At 42.1% G+C, this 19,300-nt stretch overlaps 2 protein-coding genes across 3 annotated transcripts in view; one reads left to right on the top strand and one right to left on the bottom strand.

Annotated features, from left to right (window-relative positions):
- Nucleotides 1–2,959, bottom strand: part of LOC129781124 (probable phosphorylase b kinase regulatory subunit alpha) — a 29,773-nt gene extending 26,814 nt beyond the window's left edge. Inside the window, exons 1-4 of one of the 2 annotated variants that reach the window (XM_055789156.1) lie at nt 2,489–2,957; nt 1,259–2,374; nt 880–1,203; nt 573–720 (exon numbers count right to left, since the gene is read on the bottom strand). In XM_055789156.1, coding sequence (XP_055645131.1) covers nt 573–720; nt 880–1,203; nt 1,259–2,374; nt 2,489–2,617 — 1,717 coding nt within the window. In that variant the 5' untranslated portion in view covers nt 2,618–2,957. Of the gene's footprint in view, nt 1–572; nt 721–879; nt 1,204–1,258; nt 2,375–2,488 lie in introns of both variants that reach the window. The other variant, XM_055789157.1, reaches the window with a different exon arrangement.
- A 10,816-nt stretch (nt 2,960–13,775) lies between these two features.
- LOC129770844 (T-complex protein 1 subunit beta) lies at nt 13,776–16,199 on the top strand. Its single transcript, XM_055773965.1, has 2 exons — nt 13,776–13,901; nt 14,327–16,199. Exons 1-2 carry the CDS (start codon nt 13,899–13,901, stop codon nt 15,926–15,928), a joined length of 1,605 nt encoding a protein of 534 aa, XP_055629940.1. The 5' UTR covers nt 13,776–13,898; the 3' UTR covers nt 15,929–16,199.
- Nucleotides 16,200–19,300: the final 3,101 nt, after the last annotated feature.

The raw sequence follows: 19,300 nt of genomic DNA, 5'->3' as shown, positions 1-19,300 counted from the left end.
AGTCAATTTTCATACATTAGCACACACGTTCACCATTTTTAGAGAAATAAAAACCATTATTCTGAAAACAGATAGCAAACCTTTTAACTCTCATATGAAACTATGATTTTATCTAAATAGAATGTTGCGAAAGCTCGTTTCCGATTTTCAAAATGAGTTAAAAGAAATCTGCATGGTGGGGAACGATTACGGATTTGAGTCACTGTATATGTTTATTGGATTTTTTATCTGCGATAATGTGAAGAAAGAAAAAACGAAAAAACTTTTGTCGTGTTGAGTCCAAAGAAACTGTTTCAATCACACATTCTCTGCGCCAAACAAATCTCTGATTTCACCGGTCCCGGTAATGACACATCAACAGTAAAGAAAGTGCTACATTAATTTAAAAAAGTGCTACATTAACTTAGGAAGTACTAAAAAAAATCATATTCAAGAAAACAGGGAGAAAACGCGAGGAGACAAGACAGTTAAGCTTCAAAATTATCTGTTCAGGAAACACAGGGAGAACTACTTCCTAAATTATCAACAGTTTTTTTTTTTGGAAGGGGACAATGGCTCGGGGAGGAACAGACCTAGATTCACGTTCTTCAGCACCAGCGTGAGCAGCGGTCGGCCCAGCAGATTCTGCCAGGCCGATTTCAGAAAGTTGATTTCCCCCTTAAGCAGATCAATCATCAGTTCATTGTCCGAGGCGATGTAGAACCGGTTTACGTCGGAGAACTAAATGTACAATGTAATAGTTTAGCTTTGAAATGAATTGTCCTAAATCCCCGTTCTCCGCCCTTCCGGAAGCTGTGAAAAGATACTCCGAAACGAGGGTGGGCCAAAAATGTATGTATGCATATATGTGAATCTGTCCGGATTGCTTGCGATACGTACCTGAGGAGTGAACGCAAAGATACGATCCTTGAGGGAGTACAGTTTGCTGGTGCTAAGAATGCCGACATCTCGTGATTTACGACCGCTGAGGCCAAGTTTTTTGTTGCGTCCTAAGTAGGTGTACAGATGGCTGAGGACGCGAGCCGGTTGGACTTCAATCGGTGCCACTTCAGCGATTGTCTGCACCTGAATACCGTGTTCCGCTAGTTTGTCCCGAATATCGTTGTCTTCCGCTAGAATGACGACCTGGACGACGACGTCGGGCTTCTTCTGTGCTCCCAACCGTCGATTAAGTGGGTCCAGTTCACCAACCGCCAAGAATCCCTTAAATTTACCAAATCATTATTCGTTTGCTTGCCCTCGGCACAACATGAATTACCTCTTGAAGTAGCTTTCCCAAGATAAACAGAGACTGGCCCCACAAAAAGGGACACCTCCCAACAACCATTCGCTGCGAGGAACCAGGATTCTGATACTCATCACCCACTGCATCCCCTTTGACGGCATATAGTTCCGGAACCAGCCGCATTCCCTCTTCGGTTTTCACCAGAATCTCCTCCAGTTTCTGCGAGTACTTCACAACGGCCTCCCGGTCGTTTTGGAACTCCTTGTTCAGAATCAGATAGCAGAAAAACAGCGGCCACTCGCACTCAATATTCTCGAACATCCGCAACTCCCAGCGTTCGTAGTACAGCCGGGAGTTGTCCTCTTTCGGTGTCTTGTAACCATCGCGCAGGAAACGTTTGCAACCGTACCGTCCCTGGAGGCGAGTCACGATCGCATCCTGGGTGGATTCGATCAACTGTGGATCATCGCAAGCGAACGCAGGGAACCCAATCACCGACAGCAGACCGGCATCCAGTTCCTTGCTGTTGGACTCTCGCGGCAGCATCGACTGCAGCACAGCCTGGCACTTGTGGGCCTCATCGGCCAGTACGTGAATAACGCTGCCGGAACCACCGCGAGCTCCAAACAAATCCAGTTCATTCATAGCCTCCAAGGCGGCTTTGGCCATGCCGATCGAGCTGGCGTTAAGCTCGGTCTGGCCGTGGTTCGATTTATCACCTCTCTCCCATATGCCATAATCCGGAATGCAATAAGCCGACTCGATGTAAAACACCAAATTCTGAATGAAGGCAACCTCGTCCAGAGAGAATACTATCTGCAACCCAGACGCGGTCATCTGGGCCAAAATCAGCAGATACAGCGAGATGGCATCAATCTGCAAGTGTCCCCACTCATCATCACCCACAACGGTCTGGCCATTTTTGCTGGAGTATTTCGCATGCAGTGAATCCAATGGATTCTGGGTCGTTTTGAAACGCTCAACCTTATCCTTCTGATTCATCATAGCCATCAGCAAGCCACGCATCAACTTGACGCAGCACTGCTCCAGCTCATACGCTTTGGCTCGATCCTCATCCTGATCGGCAATCTTCTTGTACGCCATCGAGAGACCCCACACGGCGAGGATGCAATACACATTGTCTCGAATCTGGAAATAAATTAACGCGAGAACAGAATTACCCCGATATGACCTTGGGCAATTCAAGTCAAACTTGTCAGTGCGCGGTGATTGCACTCAACAAACCCACCAAACAATACACACCCAAGCATGTTGCGTCTGTGGGCTGGCAGGGAACAGCCCGGTTACGGGCTGCTGGTGGGACATAATCAGGCGGTGCACGATTCGTTGGTAGTAATCCAACCGTACACCCGAATTACTGCGGCTCCTCATTTTGGTTTTATTGAAATCCTTACAAACTTATCTTAACTTTCGACAATTCAGCATCTATTACTTTATAAATACTCTGCTGACGAAATCGTTGAACTTTTTCGTCGCAATCTTAATAAAATGTCAACGAAGAATTCACACCAGATTTGAATTTCCACTTCGATTGCACCGATTTTCTTCAACTTTTAGTGCTCCCTTCGGGAGGATCACACTTGCAGCACCAACAGAACTACTTTGCACCAATTTTAAAGCATTTTTCCGTCGGAAATCAAAGCAAAATAATTATCCTCCGTGCTGGGTTCAGAGTTCCGAGAAAACCGAAAGCAGAATGTCACTTGAATGTCAATTCAATCATCTGGCTCGCAGACCGCCGAGTGCGTTTAGGGGCGTCTCATGCTGCAAAGTATACAAGAGACGGTGTGAGAGAGGAAGAAATTGCGTGACGGGCTTTTGTTGTTTTCGGTTTCCATCTGCATTCTCTTCGCATTCGCGAGGGGTAGGCATGCGATTAAAAAGTGTAAACATTAAACCTAGATTACATTGAACGAGAATATTGTTGGATATTAATTTTAATGAGATCGCGTTTAACTGACTTTAAAATTGTGTTTCATTTTTAACCTTCCGATACTCGCGTATAAAATCATAACTCGTATTCTCGCGCACGGTGTCACAGACCGAAAGTTGAACTTCTCTATAATGCTGCTATTTTGTATTTTTCAGGTTTCATTGTCATTTATTTGAAGAAGAGGGTATAATTGAATGAAAAAAAAACTCCAAAAGATATGTGGGAGACGTGGGAGACACTCGCGATGCAAATATTTGGAGGCGAGTGCGTGGCAACATCCAGGGTATCACGTCCAGCTCTCTGCGGTGATGTCAAGTGTATTTCTGGTCTCATTTACCGAGGAATGCTGAAAGTATTCCTGGAAAACATTATTCGTGACACTGTTGCCAATCGTGGCACGATTGCCAATCTACACGAAAATTCTGATTGGTCGAGCAGAATCAGTTTGTGCTTCACCAGTTGCTTATTTAATACGAATATAGGACTGTGCAATGAATTATACGTTCGGTTTGTGTTTTTTTTTTATTGGTTTGAATTTTGATTGGTTCAATTTGCGTCCCCCAGTTCCGCCGTCTACAAAAGAGCAAGCGGCAATTAATTTTGTCGTGCAACAATAATGTAAGCCGTGTGTCGCGATTTCAGTTTTTCAAAATTATTATAGGGATTGGGTAGTGTATGGCAAGAGAGAGCTGAGAGTTTATTCGACAACATTGCTTACAAGTGCTAGGTTGTCCTGAGAACTACCACTACCATTGCGAAGCATGCTGTAATAATCAGTCTTCCGTTATTCGCTCGCTCGAAATGCGGTATATATATATATATATATATATATATATATATATATATATATATATATATATATATATATATATATATATATATATATATATATTCGACATATTGGTTACTTCGCGAAATTCCTTTGCAATAGCCGATCACGCTTTGTAAACTGTTTAGTACAAGGGTATGTTGATACTGTCTGGTATTAATTCTGTTGGAAATAGCTTCAAAGCTGAAACAAATTATTTAAGTCTTCAAACTTCAAACATTGTAATAAATCGCCACAAATATATGTTTGCGCATTATTCGAAAACGGATCTTCCGATTTGAGCCGTCTATTTTGTCGTATTATTAGTCTAATTGGAATCCGCGTTGATGCATTTAGCTTTGTTTGCCGTTGGTCCGAAGCAAAAATGACAATACAGAAACTATTCATTCACTCTCCATATATACCTTTAATTATGTTATCCACACAGTATGCCGGAGCCACAAAGGGCAGTTTTCAGCACATCTCATTCTCATTCTTTTATTGTTATATGCACCCTTCAACGACGAATTACCGTTCTTCTGCCGTAATCGCACAATTGTCTCACTGATAATTGGGTAATTTGGTATTAATTCATAAAATCTGGAAGGTCATGGCATGGTTTAATGAATAGAGGCTTTAGATTCTGGACTGGTCAGCTTGTTTACCAAATCAAAACCCTGTCAGGAACTGATGAGGAGTGATCGAACGAATAGTAGATGCAGCTTACAAGCAGTATGAGTGATTTGAAGAGCTTAAATGAGCAGTATCCTCTGCGAAGAACGAGATACACACTACAACATGGCGCGGCTTGGTCGTAACCACCTCGAATGGGTTATTTGAACTGAGTGAAAACTAAAGATGACCAACGAATTGGAAACTTATCGTAATTCATGTAAAATTGGCGTTAATTTTGTAAAGGAGTGAGAGTTTTTCCATCTGATTCTATAGTTATGAAACACTGGAATTTTAGTTTTTGAATATTAAGCGCCTGAACAATGTCTCATAACTGAAACATATCATAAAGAAGGAATGGGCAAAAATCGACGAAAATTTCCTAAGAAATCGTGTTAGTTCAGTGCAAATTCTATTGATTGAAGTCTTGAAAAAAAAGTAGAAGCAATACAAAATATTGATGTTTTAAAATAAAACCCTATGATGTATATATTTATTACAAAAATAGTGCTTTTATAATTATTTACATCATGTTTTCCCATTATATTTCGTTTCGTTATATTTCGTTATAAAACTTTAATTTTCAAAACAGTGCAGTTGATTATTTTCGCTATCTCAGGCAAATAGTAACACTTTTAGTTGGAAAAAAAATTAAGTAACTAATCAAATACTGAAAAAAATCCGATGCTTATATATATTTTTCCACCGCTAGATTCCGCTAGATTCTGAGAAAAACGTAGTTTTATAGAGAGCATCCACGTATCCAGCTGCCAACATGATAATAATCACTACATTGGAATCCAAAAATTCATTAATTTTCGACCATCCAGAGTAGGGTTCCCCCTTAAGATTTTATGTGCGCTCATTTTCCCTTTGTTTCCATTGCTTCAAAAACAATTCACTTGATTACAAAAAGTTGGTTTTAGAGCTCTCCAATTCATGTTATGTTTGTGATAAATTGAAACCAGGAATAGTTGGGCCAAGGATATAGTAAACGCGGTGCGGTGCGATGCGATGCGAAGCGATTAATTGGAATAATAATAAGAAAATAATAATTTAATAACTCAATTTTAATTTTCGTTCGATTTGTTATATTGTGAAAATATTTTTGAAAATCGTCTGGCAGCCATCACTTGCATTCACTCGCGGCAAAACACTCCATAAACAGTTTCACCGCATTGAAATCAGCATCGCATCGTGTTTACTATGGGCCTGATTCTTAAATACACTTCACGATGGAAACGAAATAAACGGCACGCCATTGAACTACGTTTTACGAGTTAGTGAAGTGTCGAAGATTATAATGAGTTTTCAGGCAGAATGAGTACTTTTCAAATAAAAATCAATAATGAAAATTAACTTCTTCGTATTAAACTGGTGTTCAATATGAATGGAAAACTTTCTTTTTCATGTGGTATAATAATCTCATACAAATAATAATTTGATATTATAATAAGAAGTTTTAGTGGGAAACTAATTTCGTATCCAGATGTCGACACCGTACCGTTGTCATCGCGAATACATTTCATTTCGTTTCCACCGTGAATTGTGTTCGAGAATCAGGCCCTATGTTTTTTTTTATCCCATCTGTTTATCTTTATTAAGCTCATTTAGCAATTCAGCTGTAATAGAGCCGAATTTTCATTTTTTTTTCTTATGTTGTATATTACACAGTAGACATTTAGGCGTAATAGTATTCCTATCTTATCGATACACATTTTTATCTATTACACATTAGCCATTTAGGCGTAAGAGTATTCATATTCTGCCGATACACAACACATGTCGCATTTTTCGGCGTAAGAATATCCCTATTGTTCGAATGTTCACAGTTGGACACAGCGGGACTGTTGATATAAAGAATGCATTGTTGTGTTATTGTTACGAACCTTTGGTGTCGTGCGCTCCCATCTATAATTACCTTGCCCTAATGACGATCAAAGTTGTGTTGGTTTGTTTTATTTGTAGTATGTTTTGGTATGTTATATGGGTTATTGTTTAAATTCAGAAGTTGAAAAGGATCCTACGGAGGCTGAAAGTTCCTTTATGTAATGTCGATTGTAGTCAGTAATAGAAATAGTGTCTATAGTGAAATATATGTTGAAAGATTACGACAATATTGCGAGTGCGAGAAGCTTCAATAATAGTATACCACAGTTAAATCAGAACATTGCGATTCGCTAAGCCCAGGGCAATAGTCTTACTGCGGTCGGTCGGAAAGTAGAGCACGAGAAGGAAAGAAGAACACTTGAAATATAGTTTTTGCAAAATCGGATATCGATTTATTATTTCCTGCCACAACATTTTTTAAAATCGTTTATAAGGATGTCCGACCGAGAAACTGCAAACGTAAACCTAGACTTAGTAGGTAAGCGTTCGATAAAAAGCGTTGATAAAAAGAAAAATAAAGAAGCTCAACAAGAATCCAATGAATTATTATTAAGTGGTAATACTCCCTTTGCAACTGGTGGCGCAGCCACAACGGAATGTAAGGCTGGAACATCTGAAAAGGAAAAATGTACTCCACCCTCTGTAGAAAATAACTGTCGTATCTGTAACTCTGAGGATGATAGTCGAATGGTACAATGCGACAATTGCGATGGTTGGTATCATTTTGCATGTGTGGGCGTTTCACAAGAAATAGAGCACCAAGATTGGATTTGTACGGAATGTGAGTCAGCAAAAAGTTCGCAGGAGAATGCATTAGGCGCTAAAAAGAAAACTGTATTGAAATCGAAACCACTCCAAACTAAGGAAGAAGACATGACATGAAAGAATGGTTGAACGATGACCAGGCGATGAATACTGCAGATAGAGAAGCTCATGGTGACGAAGATTTATGTGATTCCGATAATGATGCAGCGATATCAGGCAAAGGCGAAGAGGCGTGTGAAGATGGAAGTCAACATAACTTGTCAGGTCAGGCAGGTGAGGATCAGCGTAAATCTGAATTCAATCCACCTAAGCGATCGACTCCAGTAGGCGTGGAGGTTCCGCATACATCTCGTACATTTCGTTGTTCAATCCACTCCGAAAAAAGAATCACTCGCGAGCAGATTGCCGCCCGCCAGGTTGTACCACGCGATTTGCCAAAGTTCAGCGGTAATCCCGACGATTGGCCAATGTTTTTCTCCACCTATGAGAGTACAACGACAATGTGTGGGTACAGAGACGAAGAAAACATGATTCGCCTACGAAACTGCCTGAAAGACGAAGCTCTCGCCGCTGTTCGAAGCTTCCTCATGCACCCCTCAACCGTTTCCAAGGCAATAGCAGCGCTCAAGCTACGATTTGGACAACCACATACAATAATTAGATGTCTTAAGGAGAAAATATTGGCGATGCCTCCAATAAAGGGAGACTCCCTGGATCGACTAATAGATTTCGCCTTGTCGGTACAGAATCTGTGTGCCACTATTGACGCGTGTGGAACGAAGGAATATATGAAAGATGTTACGTTACTCCACGAATTAATCAACAAACTGACATCACCCCTGAAACTTGATTGGGCAAGGTATCAGAGAACACTGAGCAAAGTCAATTTAGCAATTTTCAATAAATGGATCTATACGTTAGCCGAAGATGCATATGCAGTTACTGAACCACACAGCAATCATAAGGGTAAAGTTTTCCTAAATGCACACTCGGAAGAGCCCGCTGTCGTTGAAGAAAGATCGTCCATCGGTGAGTCAATACATAACGCGCGGGTTGCCGCTGCTACTCACGCTAAGTCGAGTAATTCTTCACCGTTTGAATTGCTGCCACGTGGCTCGAATACATACGTCATAAAAAAATGCCCAGTGTGCAAAGGCAGATGCACAAGCGTCGGATTATGTAATATCTTCGAGAGACTGTCATATGAAGCACGATGGTCTATAGCACGCGGGATGAAAATATGCCGAAGGTGCCTCAAACAACACAGAGGAGGCTGCAGTGGCAAAGTTTGTGGGAAAAATGGATGTACCTTCAAGCATCATCCATTGCTTCACAAAGACTTTGTAATATCTCACGAAACAAACAGCCAATCGAGTCGCGAATCAGAACATGACCTTCACACGCACCAAACGGTTTCGAGCGGTGGATTGTTCCGCTACGTCCCAGTAGAGCTGTATGGAGCTAGGAAACATATTCGATGCTATGCATTCCTTGACGACGGTTCCGCCCTTACACTTATGGATCAGCAAATTGCGGATGATCTTGAATTATTCGGAGCGGTCAGTCCCCTGTGTTTAAGATGGACTGGAGGTACACACCGTTACGAAGCGAACTCCCAAATTGTGTCGGTGGACATATCTGGGTGTGAAGGTAAAAAGTTTCATCTCCGTGAGGTAAGAACTGTAGGGGAATTACAACTGCCATATCAATCCCTCAACATGGAAGAATTGCAAAGGAAACATCCGTACTTGTCAGGTCTACCAATAAATTCCTATCACGAAGTACGTCCTCGCATACTGATAGGGTTGAAACACGCCAACGTCACCCTAGTTAGACGCAGTCGCGAAGGGAAACAGGGTGAACCAATTGCTGTGAAAACCAATTTGGGATGGACGGTCTTTGGAGTTATGCCCGCGGAGCAGTCTACGAATATGGTACATTATACCTACCACATATGTTCTTGTGATGGAGTTTTGCAACAAGCTGTAAAAGACTATTTTTCTCTCGATAGCTTAGGAATAGCGAAGTTAAGTCATACGTTCAGTTCCAATGAAGACGAGAGAGCTTTGTCACTATTAAATTCGCTAACACGTTGCATGGGGGAACGCTTCGAGACGGGCCTCCTTTGGCGCTATGATGACGTTCGGTTGCCAGATAGCAGGCCTATGGCTCTCAAACGGGCAAAATGTCTTCGAAGCAGAATGACAAAGAACCCTCAATTGGCAGATTCACTTAACAACCTAATCGCCGAGTATCAATCGAAAGGTTACATCCGAAAAGTTTCGCAGAGTGAATTGGTTACGACTTCTCAGCGTGTGTGGTATCTTCCAATATTCCCGGTTTTTAATCCCAATAAACCCGGTAAATTGAGGATTGTGTGGGATGCGGCTGCGACGGTACATGGAACCTCACTCAATTCTGTTCTTCTGACTGGGCCATATCAGCTAACTTCACTCATCTCAGTACTGCAAAAATTCAGAGAACATCGATTCGCAATTTGTGGGGATATCCGTGAGATGTTCCATCAAGTTAGTATTAGAAAAGAAGATCAGCAATGTCAACGATTTTTGTGGTATGAAGGTGACGAACAGGAGCCTAGTACATTTGTGATGCAGGTCATGACCTTCGGTGCGTGCTGCTCTCCGAGTGCAGCTCAATTTGTGAAAAATAAAAACGCAAAGAGATTCGAAGTCGAGTTCCCGCGTGCCGCGGCTGCTATAATGAAAAACCACTATGTAGATGATTGGCTTGCAAGCGCTGAGACGGAAGAAGAGACTATTGAACTAGCGAGAGCAGTCCGGCACGTTCATGCGAAGGGTGGGTTTGAAATGCGGAATTGGGTGTCCAACTCCCCTAAGATTTTATCAGCCCTTTGCGAGAGACCAACAGGTTCCAAAGATTTGAACTTAGGAGCTGCATTAGCTGCGGAGAAGGTATTAGGAATGTGGTGGGATACATCGACAGATTCCTTTGCCTTCAAAATTTGTTGGGCGCGGTTGGATCATGATCTTCGGAACGGATGTCGACGACCAACGAAACGAGAAATGCTCCGTATACTGATGACCATTTTTGATCCATTAGGGTTGATTGCACATTTTCTCATGTTCCTGAAGATCATTCTTCAAGAGGTATGGCGTTTGGGTGTACAATGGGATGAGGCTATCCCTGAAAAACAATTTGAGAGCTGGATGTACTGGGTAGAACTGCTCCCAACATTAGAAAATGTTCGCGTTCGAAGATGTTACCGGCAGGAAACGTCTATCAGCAACAATAATGTCATCCAGATGCACACGTTTGTTGACGCCAGCGAGAATGGAATGGCAGCCGTTGTTTTTCTACGCTGTGAAGAAAATGGAAGAATTGAGTGTACGCTGGTGGGAGCTAAAACTCGTGTATCTCCTCTGAAGTATATGTCCATCCCAAGATTGGAACTCCAGGCAGCGGTGATTGGGACTAGGTTAGCCGATTCTATTATGGAGAATCTTACCATCAAAATATCAGAGAGATTCTTTTGGTCAGATTCCCGCAATGTACTGTGTTGGCTAAACTCTGATCATCGTCGTTATAGCCCATTTGTCGCCGCTAGGGTACCCTTAGAAAAATCCTCGGTCGAAAACTACTAAATACATTTGGTAATGCAAAATTAGTAGAATGTACAAATTTTTTGTACATATTGTCAACAAACCCGCATCCCTACCAGAGATTAGTATATTTTACTCGATAACATTAGTAAGCTTGGATATTGTCATATCTGAAAATTGGTGAGAAAAGCGCGTATTAAACATTTTCATTGTTCCCATAAGGCAATACGGAGGTATAATAAGGATATAATTCTGGTACGTGCATTTTCGGCGAGAAAATGTAGCCGATATTGGGCTTCCGAATCATGGTTCTGCTTGACATATGTGTTTATTAGTACGGTCGAAAATGACTATAGATTGGTAGTATTTACCAAAAAATTCGTTATATTTACTAATTATTTCTCTCAGTGTAGGAGAGATACTAGAATCAACGGATGTCAATGCGTGGAAATGGGTACCCACAAGATCTAATGTTGCCGACGATGGGACTAAATGGGTGCGTCAACCAGATTTAACTCCTAACAGCAGATGGTACCGTGGGCCAGATTTCCTACGGCAGAGTCGAAATAATTGGCCTGTTATGTTGCTTAAAAACAACTCAACGAATGAAGAACTACGACCTAATGTATTATTTCATCAACAAATGACAAATCCAGTGATTCAAGCAACTAAATTCTCGAGGTGGCAACTCGAACGTTAAACTCCGTCAGAGTAAACTACCTTTAAGTGTTGGACCTTTGACTAGCCTCGAATTACGCAGAGCGGAGGAGCAGAATCTCCGGCAAGCACAAAGCGATAAATATATGGATGAACTACTCCTTTTGACAAAGGCAAAGTCTACCCGAACGATAGCTAGCGTTCCCAAATCAAGTTCACTGTATAAGGTAAGTCCGTTCGTGGATAACAGCGACATGTTGAGAATGAAAGGAAGAGCCAACGCGTGTGAATTTCTCAGCTACGAGACTAAGAATCTAGTTATCCTGCCAACAGATCACCCAATCACCAATCTTATTGTTGCGAGCTATCATGATAGGTTTCATCATCGAAATCATGCGACGGTTATTAACGAGATTCGTCAAAAGTATCACATAATTCGTCTCCGAGCAACACTCTCCAAGGTCAGGAAGAACTGTCAGCGATGCAAGAATAGGGATGCAGTTCCGCACCCTCCTGAGATGGCAGAACTACCTTTCGCCCGACTAGCTGCCTTCACACGACCATTCACGCATGTTGGGGTTGACTATTTCGGACCGATTGAAATTAACATTGGAAGGAGAGTCGAGAAGAGGTGGGGGGTATTGCTAACGTGCCTTACAGTGCGAGCGGTTCACATAGAGGTCGCCGCTTCATTGAGTACCAGTTCGTGTATCATCGCACTCCGTAATTTTGTGTCGCGACGTGGAACCCCTAGAGCGTTTTATAGCGACAGAGGTACAAACTTTGTGGGAGCCCGTAAAGAACTTGAAAAACACCTGAAAAATATTGATCAAAACGCGATTGCTGAGGAATTTACTAGCTCTGAAACAGAATGGAACTTTAATCCCCCAGCTTCACCTCACATGGGAGGGGCCTGGGAGAGGCTAATTCAGTCTGTGAAACGAAATTTAACCGAAGTTCTGCGTACAAAACGACTCACAGAGGAAGAACTCCGGAATGCGTTAATCGAAATAGAGAATGTGCTAAATTCACGCCCCTTGACACATGTTCCTGTTGATGCCAATTCGGATACGGCACTAACTCCAAATCATTTATTATTGGGATCGTCAGGCGGCTCAAAACCACTCACCACTTGTGACGACAATGCTACAGTAGTACGACGAGGCTGGCAGATCTCTCAAATAATGGCGAACCATTTCTGGAGACGCTGGCTGCGTGATTACATACCGGAAATAACCAGACGAACAAAGTGGTTTCAGAAGGTTAAACCAATTGAAGTAGGCGATGTCGTCGTTATAGCCGATCCAAATCATCCAAGAAACTGTTGGTCAATAGGCAAGGTTATAGCTACTTCCCTTAAAGGCGACCAGGTGCGTAGCGCTACAGTAGAGACGGCGAAAGGTATATACGAACGTCCAGCAGTGAAGTTAGCCGTTTTGGACATAGCGAGCGAAGAGAGGTAAACCGAATCTATGCTTTCGGTTCACGGGGGGGAGTGTTACGAACCTTTGGTGTCGTGCGCTCCCATCTATAATTACCTTGCCCTAATGACGATCAAAGTTGTGTTGGTTTGTTTTATTTGTAGTATGTTTTGGTATGTTATATGGGTTATTGTTTAAATTCAGAAGTTGAAAAGGATCCTACGGAGGCTGAAAGTTCCTTTATGTAATGTCGATTGTAGTCAGTAATAGAAATAGTGTCTATAGTGAAATATATGTTGAAAGATTACGACAATATTGCGAGTGCGAGAAGCTTCAATAATAGTATACCACAGTTAGATCAGAACATTGCGATTCGCTAAGCCCAGGGCAATAGTCTTACTGCGGTCGGTCGGAAAGTAGAGCACGAGAAGGAAAGAAGAACACTTGAAATACAGTTTTTGCAAAATCGGAAATCGATTTATTCTTTCCTGCCACAACAGTTATGTATAGCACCAATTACCGATGCAGCAGATCGTATGTGGAGATGCATGGATGTAGTAGCTAGAATAACACACAAAGATGGTCAGTTGATGGCCCTGAGTTATGAGCTCATGATTGTTCATTTAGTAGCGGACATGCAACCAATTAGGCTATGACGGCCCCCGTTCACAATGTTCTCGGCCCCAGAAAACTAAGCTTTTTCAAATTTTGATTTATATTGAGGCAATTTTTCATCATGTCGGTCACTGTAAGTGCACCCGCAGCTTAACGTTGATGTACCTTTGATGTATTTTTTCTCAGCTCTGTAGCTGCTGTCATTACTGTCACTGTTTTTCAGCCCTTGCAAAGCGGAGAAAAGTTCATTCCTACTGGGTGCCGATATTAGTTGCGTGCTGAAGTTTTAGTTCAAATAAAATCTACAAAAATGGTAAGTAAAACTTAAGAACAATATACAATCGTTTTGTTGAGTTATAAATGTTTGGAAAAATTAGGCATTGATGCGAAAATCGCTCGAACTGCTAGAGAAAATTTCACTCAACTACACCGGGTGCTATCCGGTCTTGCGAATCACATGTGAGGTCGCTTACGCAGAGATCGTCGCTCGCCTACGATTTTTTTTTCCCATTTTATGTTCTCGATGTTTCCAGATGAATTTTAGCAGAATAGCCGTATTCGAATTTATTTATTCACAATAAGTGAATCTTTTCTATTGAACCGCATTACTATCAACGATATTCATTATTGAAGCAGCAGTTTGTGATCGAAAGTGTGCAATAACTGTTCATTGTTTACTACCTCTTCGAGGTTATGTACCAATGCCCGATGACTAATAGTGTCTCCAATCGATTTTAGGTCTCACTGAACCCGGTCCGTATTCTGAAAAATGAGGCAGAGGAGGAGAAGGGTGAAATTGCCCGGTTGTCTTCCTTTGTGGGTGCCATCGCCATTGGCGATCTGGTGAAGAGCACACTCGGCCCCAAAGGAATGGATAAAATTCTGGTGTCCCACGGTCGCAATGCTGGGCAGGTGATGGTCACCAATGATGGTGCTACAATCCTGAAGGCGGTGGGTGTTGATAATCCGGCGGCGAAGATTCTGGTCGATATGAGCCGCGTGCAGGATGATGAAGTTGGCGATGGTACTACTTCGGTTACGGTTCTCGCTTCGGAGCTGCTGCGGGAGGCAGAAAAGCTGATCGAAAAGAAGCTGCATCCACAGACGATTATTGCCGGATGGAGGCTCGCCGCACAAGCGGCTCGGAATGCACTGAATGCAGCCGCTCAAGATAATTCAAAGGATGCTGAGAAATTCCGGGAGGATTTGATGAATATCGCCAGAACAACATTGAGCTCGAAAATTTTGTCCCAGCACAAGGAACAATTCGCCAAGTTGGCTGTCGATGCCGTGCTCCGATTGAAGGGATCCGGCGAGATGACTGCAATTCAACGAATCAAGAAGACTGGAGGATGTTTGGAGGATTCCTTCCTGGATGAAGGATTCTTGCTGGACAAAAAACCTGGCGTACATCAGCCGAAGAGGATGGAAAACGCTAAGATTCTAATCGCAAATACGCCCATGGATACTGACAAGATTAAAGTGTTCGGATCCAGCATTAAGGTTGACTCCATGTCCAAAATTGCTGAACTAGAGGTTGCCGAGAAGGAGAAGATGAAGGATAAGGTTAACAAGATCCTCGCTCATGATTGTACCGTTTTCATCAACCGACAGTTGATTTATAACTATCCGGAACAGCTGTTTGCCGATGCCGGTGTTATGGCCATCGAGCATGCCGATTTTGATGGAATCGAACGCTTGGCTCTGGTCACCGGAGGTGAGATCGTATCCACCTTCGATAACCCTGGTTTGGTGAAACTTGGTCGATGTGATTTAATCGAACAGGTTATGATTGGAGAGGATACGCTGCTGCGTTTCAGCGGCGTTCCACTGGGTGAGGCTTGTACCATTGTTATCCGTGGTGCTACTCAGCAAATCATCGATGAAGCGGAACGTTCGCTCCATGATGCTCTGTGTGTTCTGGCAGCAACCGTTAAGGAGTCTCGTATCGTTTATGGAGGCGGTTGCTCGGAGACGCTGATGGCCACAGAAGTGTTGAAGCTGGCTGCCGAAACTCCCGGTAAAGAGGCGATGGCTATCGAATCTTTCGGACGCGCTTTGCTTCAACTTCCGACGACGATTGCTGACAACGCTGGTTACGATTCCGCCCAGTTGGTTTCGGAGCTGCGTGCAGGACACTCGCAGGGCAAGTCCACCATGGGGCTGAATATGACCGAAGGCAAGGTTGGCTGCATGAAAGAACTGGGAATCACCGAATCGTTCGCAGTCAAACGACAAGTTCTGATGTCCGCCTCGGAAGCCGCTGAGATGATTCTGCGTGTTGATAACATTATCAAGTGCGCGCCCAGAAGACGTGTTCCGGATCGTGGTTACTGTTAAGCACTTTTACATCGTACGCCTTTCAATATAACTATCTACAATATTTTTTCAAACATATATGTATAACTATTTAGTTGCTTAGGAAGTGCGTTTTTTTATTATCTAGCACCAAGCATCCACCTGCATTTACAGGTGGAACCCATTCATCGCCTCTTAAAACTCACACTCAATATTAAATGTAATCCTTTCGAATCGGAACGGATACTAGTTCCGAGCTGGGAGACCTAATCATTTGTTTACAATGGAATAAAGTCATTGTGATAACACAAAATTTATGCTTTTTAATTGATGAGAAATATAACAACTTATTTAGTAAATAATTAACTGATTTCTTTTGTGGTTTCCCCTCAAAAGATATCCATTTTGTGTTAATGTTCGAAGTGATGCATCAATGATCGCTAAATTATGAATAAACTTATTCATGTAATTGGCAAGACCCAGAATGCTACGTACTTCAGCTTCATTTTTCGGCTCACAAAATGAAACTATAGCATTAGATTTTGGTTTTGAAGGATATAAGGTAAATGATTTTGGTTTGTGTGCTATTCATTATAAAATATTAGTAGGCTTTGAGATGAATTGTAAAAAAAGAAAGGCGGAATAAAGATAGTTCCGGAAGTGTAAGACGTGTTCAGTGATTGGGAAACCAAATCTCCGAATATTATACCTTATCCGAATCGGGATTACCACATCTGGCGACGAGGAGCGGAAACGTACTCTTCGCACTTTAAAGGTAAGAGCGAGCACATATTAAAAGACGAAGTGACAGTTTCTAAGATTCTGTTAAAAATTTGTGGTAACAGAAAATAGGCAACAGCCGCTGCAATAAGCAGAAAAAGGTTATTTCCGCTGCTGTAGAGCAGGGACAGGCGTCGAGCCGCTGCTTGAAATCAAGGCATTAGCCGCTGCGTAAAGGCAGAAAAAAGGCGTGTTAGCCACTGCATGTGAGCAGAAAAGAACAGAATCCGTTGCACGTGAGCAAGGAAAGGCGTGAAGCCGCTACCTGAAGTAGAAATAGGCTCAAGCCGTCGATTTGAATTGGAACGGAAAGGTAAAAAAAACCGTTGAGGTTGTTTTTGCGTTGCTATGGTCACATAATGAACATAAAAAAAAACAATTTTCAGCATACAATCCGTCGCCTACTGAGCGTTTCTGATGGAGAGTTGGAACATCAATCCCTTCAAATTCAGTCATCTTCCAGATTCGCAAGTTCGCAAAGAATGGTTGCGATGGAAACTAAATTTCGAAGTAATCGTCGCTGCTAGTGAAGAGAAAAATGCTACCAAATTGAAAATCTTTTTACTGGCGAAAGGCGGACTCGAATTGCAGGACTTGTTTTACTCGATCGATGGCGCAGACGTCGAAGAAGATGCTGAAAAGGGAATAGACCCTTTTAAAACAGCTATTGGAAAGCTAGATGGACATTTCTCGCCGAAACAGCACGATTCGTTCGAACGGAACGAGTTTTGTAAAATGGTTCCAACGATAACTCCGGAGGGAACAAGTGAGCCATTGACCAAGTTTTTGATGCGATGTACCGAAAAAGCGAAAAGATGCGATTTTGGGAAAACAGAAGCAGAAAGTCGAGATTTGCGTGTTATCGACAAAATCATTTACCACGCACCGGCTGAGTTGAGAGAACGATTACTCCACGAAGAAACGCTTACGTTGTCACAAGTATCCAGGATGAAGTCATGAATCGATTAAACAGCAAGTTCAAGCAATTGCTGGAAATGGTAACGGTGATGTAATGACAGTTCAACGTATGAGTCAAGATAATGTGAATCGTATATATGTAAGTGGCAAGCCAGCGAATGGATGTTGTTATCGATGTGGACAAAGGAACCATTACGGAAATGATCAACAGTGCCCAGCTCGTAATAAGCAATGCGAAAAATGTCGTAAGTTTGGACATTTCGCTCGAGTGTGTCGGTCAACGACGAAACGTAGGTATGAAGATCCAATTCCATATCCAGCTCGTAAGAAAGTTAAAACAGATAATGTACGAGCGATATCAACAACAGAGAATGGAAATAGTTCGAGCTTCATTTATAATATTGGTGATGGAGATGAATTCCGTTGGGTTAACGTTGGAGGTGTACTTATTAAGATGCTAATTGATTCCGGTAGGCACTTAGCAAAGCATGCTTGAGCAAGGAGTTAAAAGCTGGAAACCGAAACAAGTCCCAAATACGATTCTGCGTGCGTATGGCCGTAACACGAAACCCTTAGTTGTGTCACATGTTCACATGTTCACAGCATTGTGTCAGTTGGAGCGAGACGTTTTCCGAAGATATAAAATGTTCAGCTGATTATTCCAATCAACAGAGACGTTGCTCCAATAGCTCAGCGAGTCAGACGTCCTCCGATTGCACTCCTGAGTCGAATCGAAGAGCAGCTGGACCAATTACTCGTAGCAGATATCATCGAACCTATGTCAGGAGCAGCGCCATGGGTTTCACCGTTGGTAACCATTGTCAAAGATAATGGAGATCTTCATCTTTGCATAGATATGCGGCGTGCCAATCAGGCTATCATGAGAGAACATCATATGATGCCCACGTTTGAAAGCTTCCTTCCAAGTTTGAAGACAGCCAAATACTTTAGTCGGCTTGACATCAAGGATGCATTTCACCAGATTGAGTTAGCTGAAGAATCACGTTTTATTACAACCTTCATATGTCACAAAGGGTATCTATACAACCCTTTGTGACATATGAAGGTTGTAATAAAACGTGATTAGACTTATGTTTGGCATTTCTTGCGCTCCAGAAATGTTCCAAAAAACTATGGGACAAATTTTGGCCGGGTGTAAAAATGTCATTAATTGACGACATTTTCATTTTCGGAGAAACGGAAGAAGAGCATAATATTGCTCTAGCCAAAGTTCTATCCGTATTAAAAGATAATAACATTATGCTGAATCAAGATAAATGTATATTCAAAGTCCAAAAACTCGAGTTTCTTGGTCATGTTATTTCATCTGAAGGAATACGACCAACTGATCAGAAAATTCAAGCTTTAAAAAAGTTTCGTGAACCTCGTACCTCAGACGAAGTGAGAAGCTTTCTTGGTTTAGCTACATATGTTGGAAAATTCATACCTGATTTAGCAACAATCACTGCTCCATTGCGAGAACTAATCTGCGTTAACAAACCATTTAAATGGACGGATGAACATCAAAGAAGTTTTCAGAAGCTAAAACAGTTGATATCGAATGCTAGCACTCTTGCTTTGCTTTAATGATTCTTTCCGCACAAGGGTTGTAGCTGATGCCTCCCCGGTTGCTTTGGGTGCAGTTCTTGTACAATTTGCAGATCACACTGATGATTGTCCACGTATAATCAGCTATGCTAGTAAAAGCTTAACTGA

This window comes from Toxorhynchites rutilus, chromosome 1 (genome assembly GCF_029784135.1).
Source record: "Toxorhynchites rutilus septentrionalis strain SRP chromosome 1, ASM2978413v1, whole genome shotgun sequence".
In the NCBI taxonomy this organism is placed as follows: Eukaryota; Metazoa; Arthropoda; class Insecta; order Diptera; family Culicidae; genus Toxorhynchites; species Toxorhynchites rutilus.
This window is presented reverse-complemented; position numbering and strand designations above follow the sequence as displayed.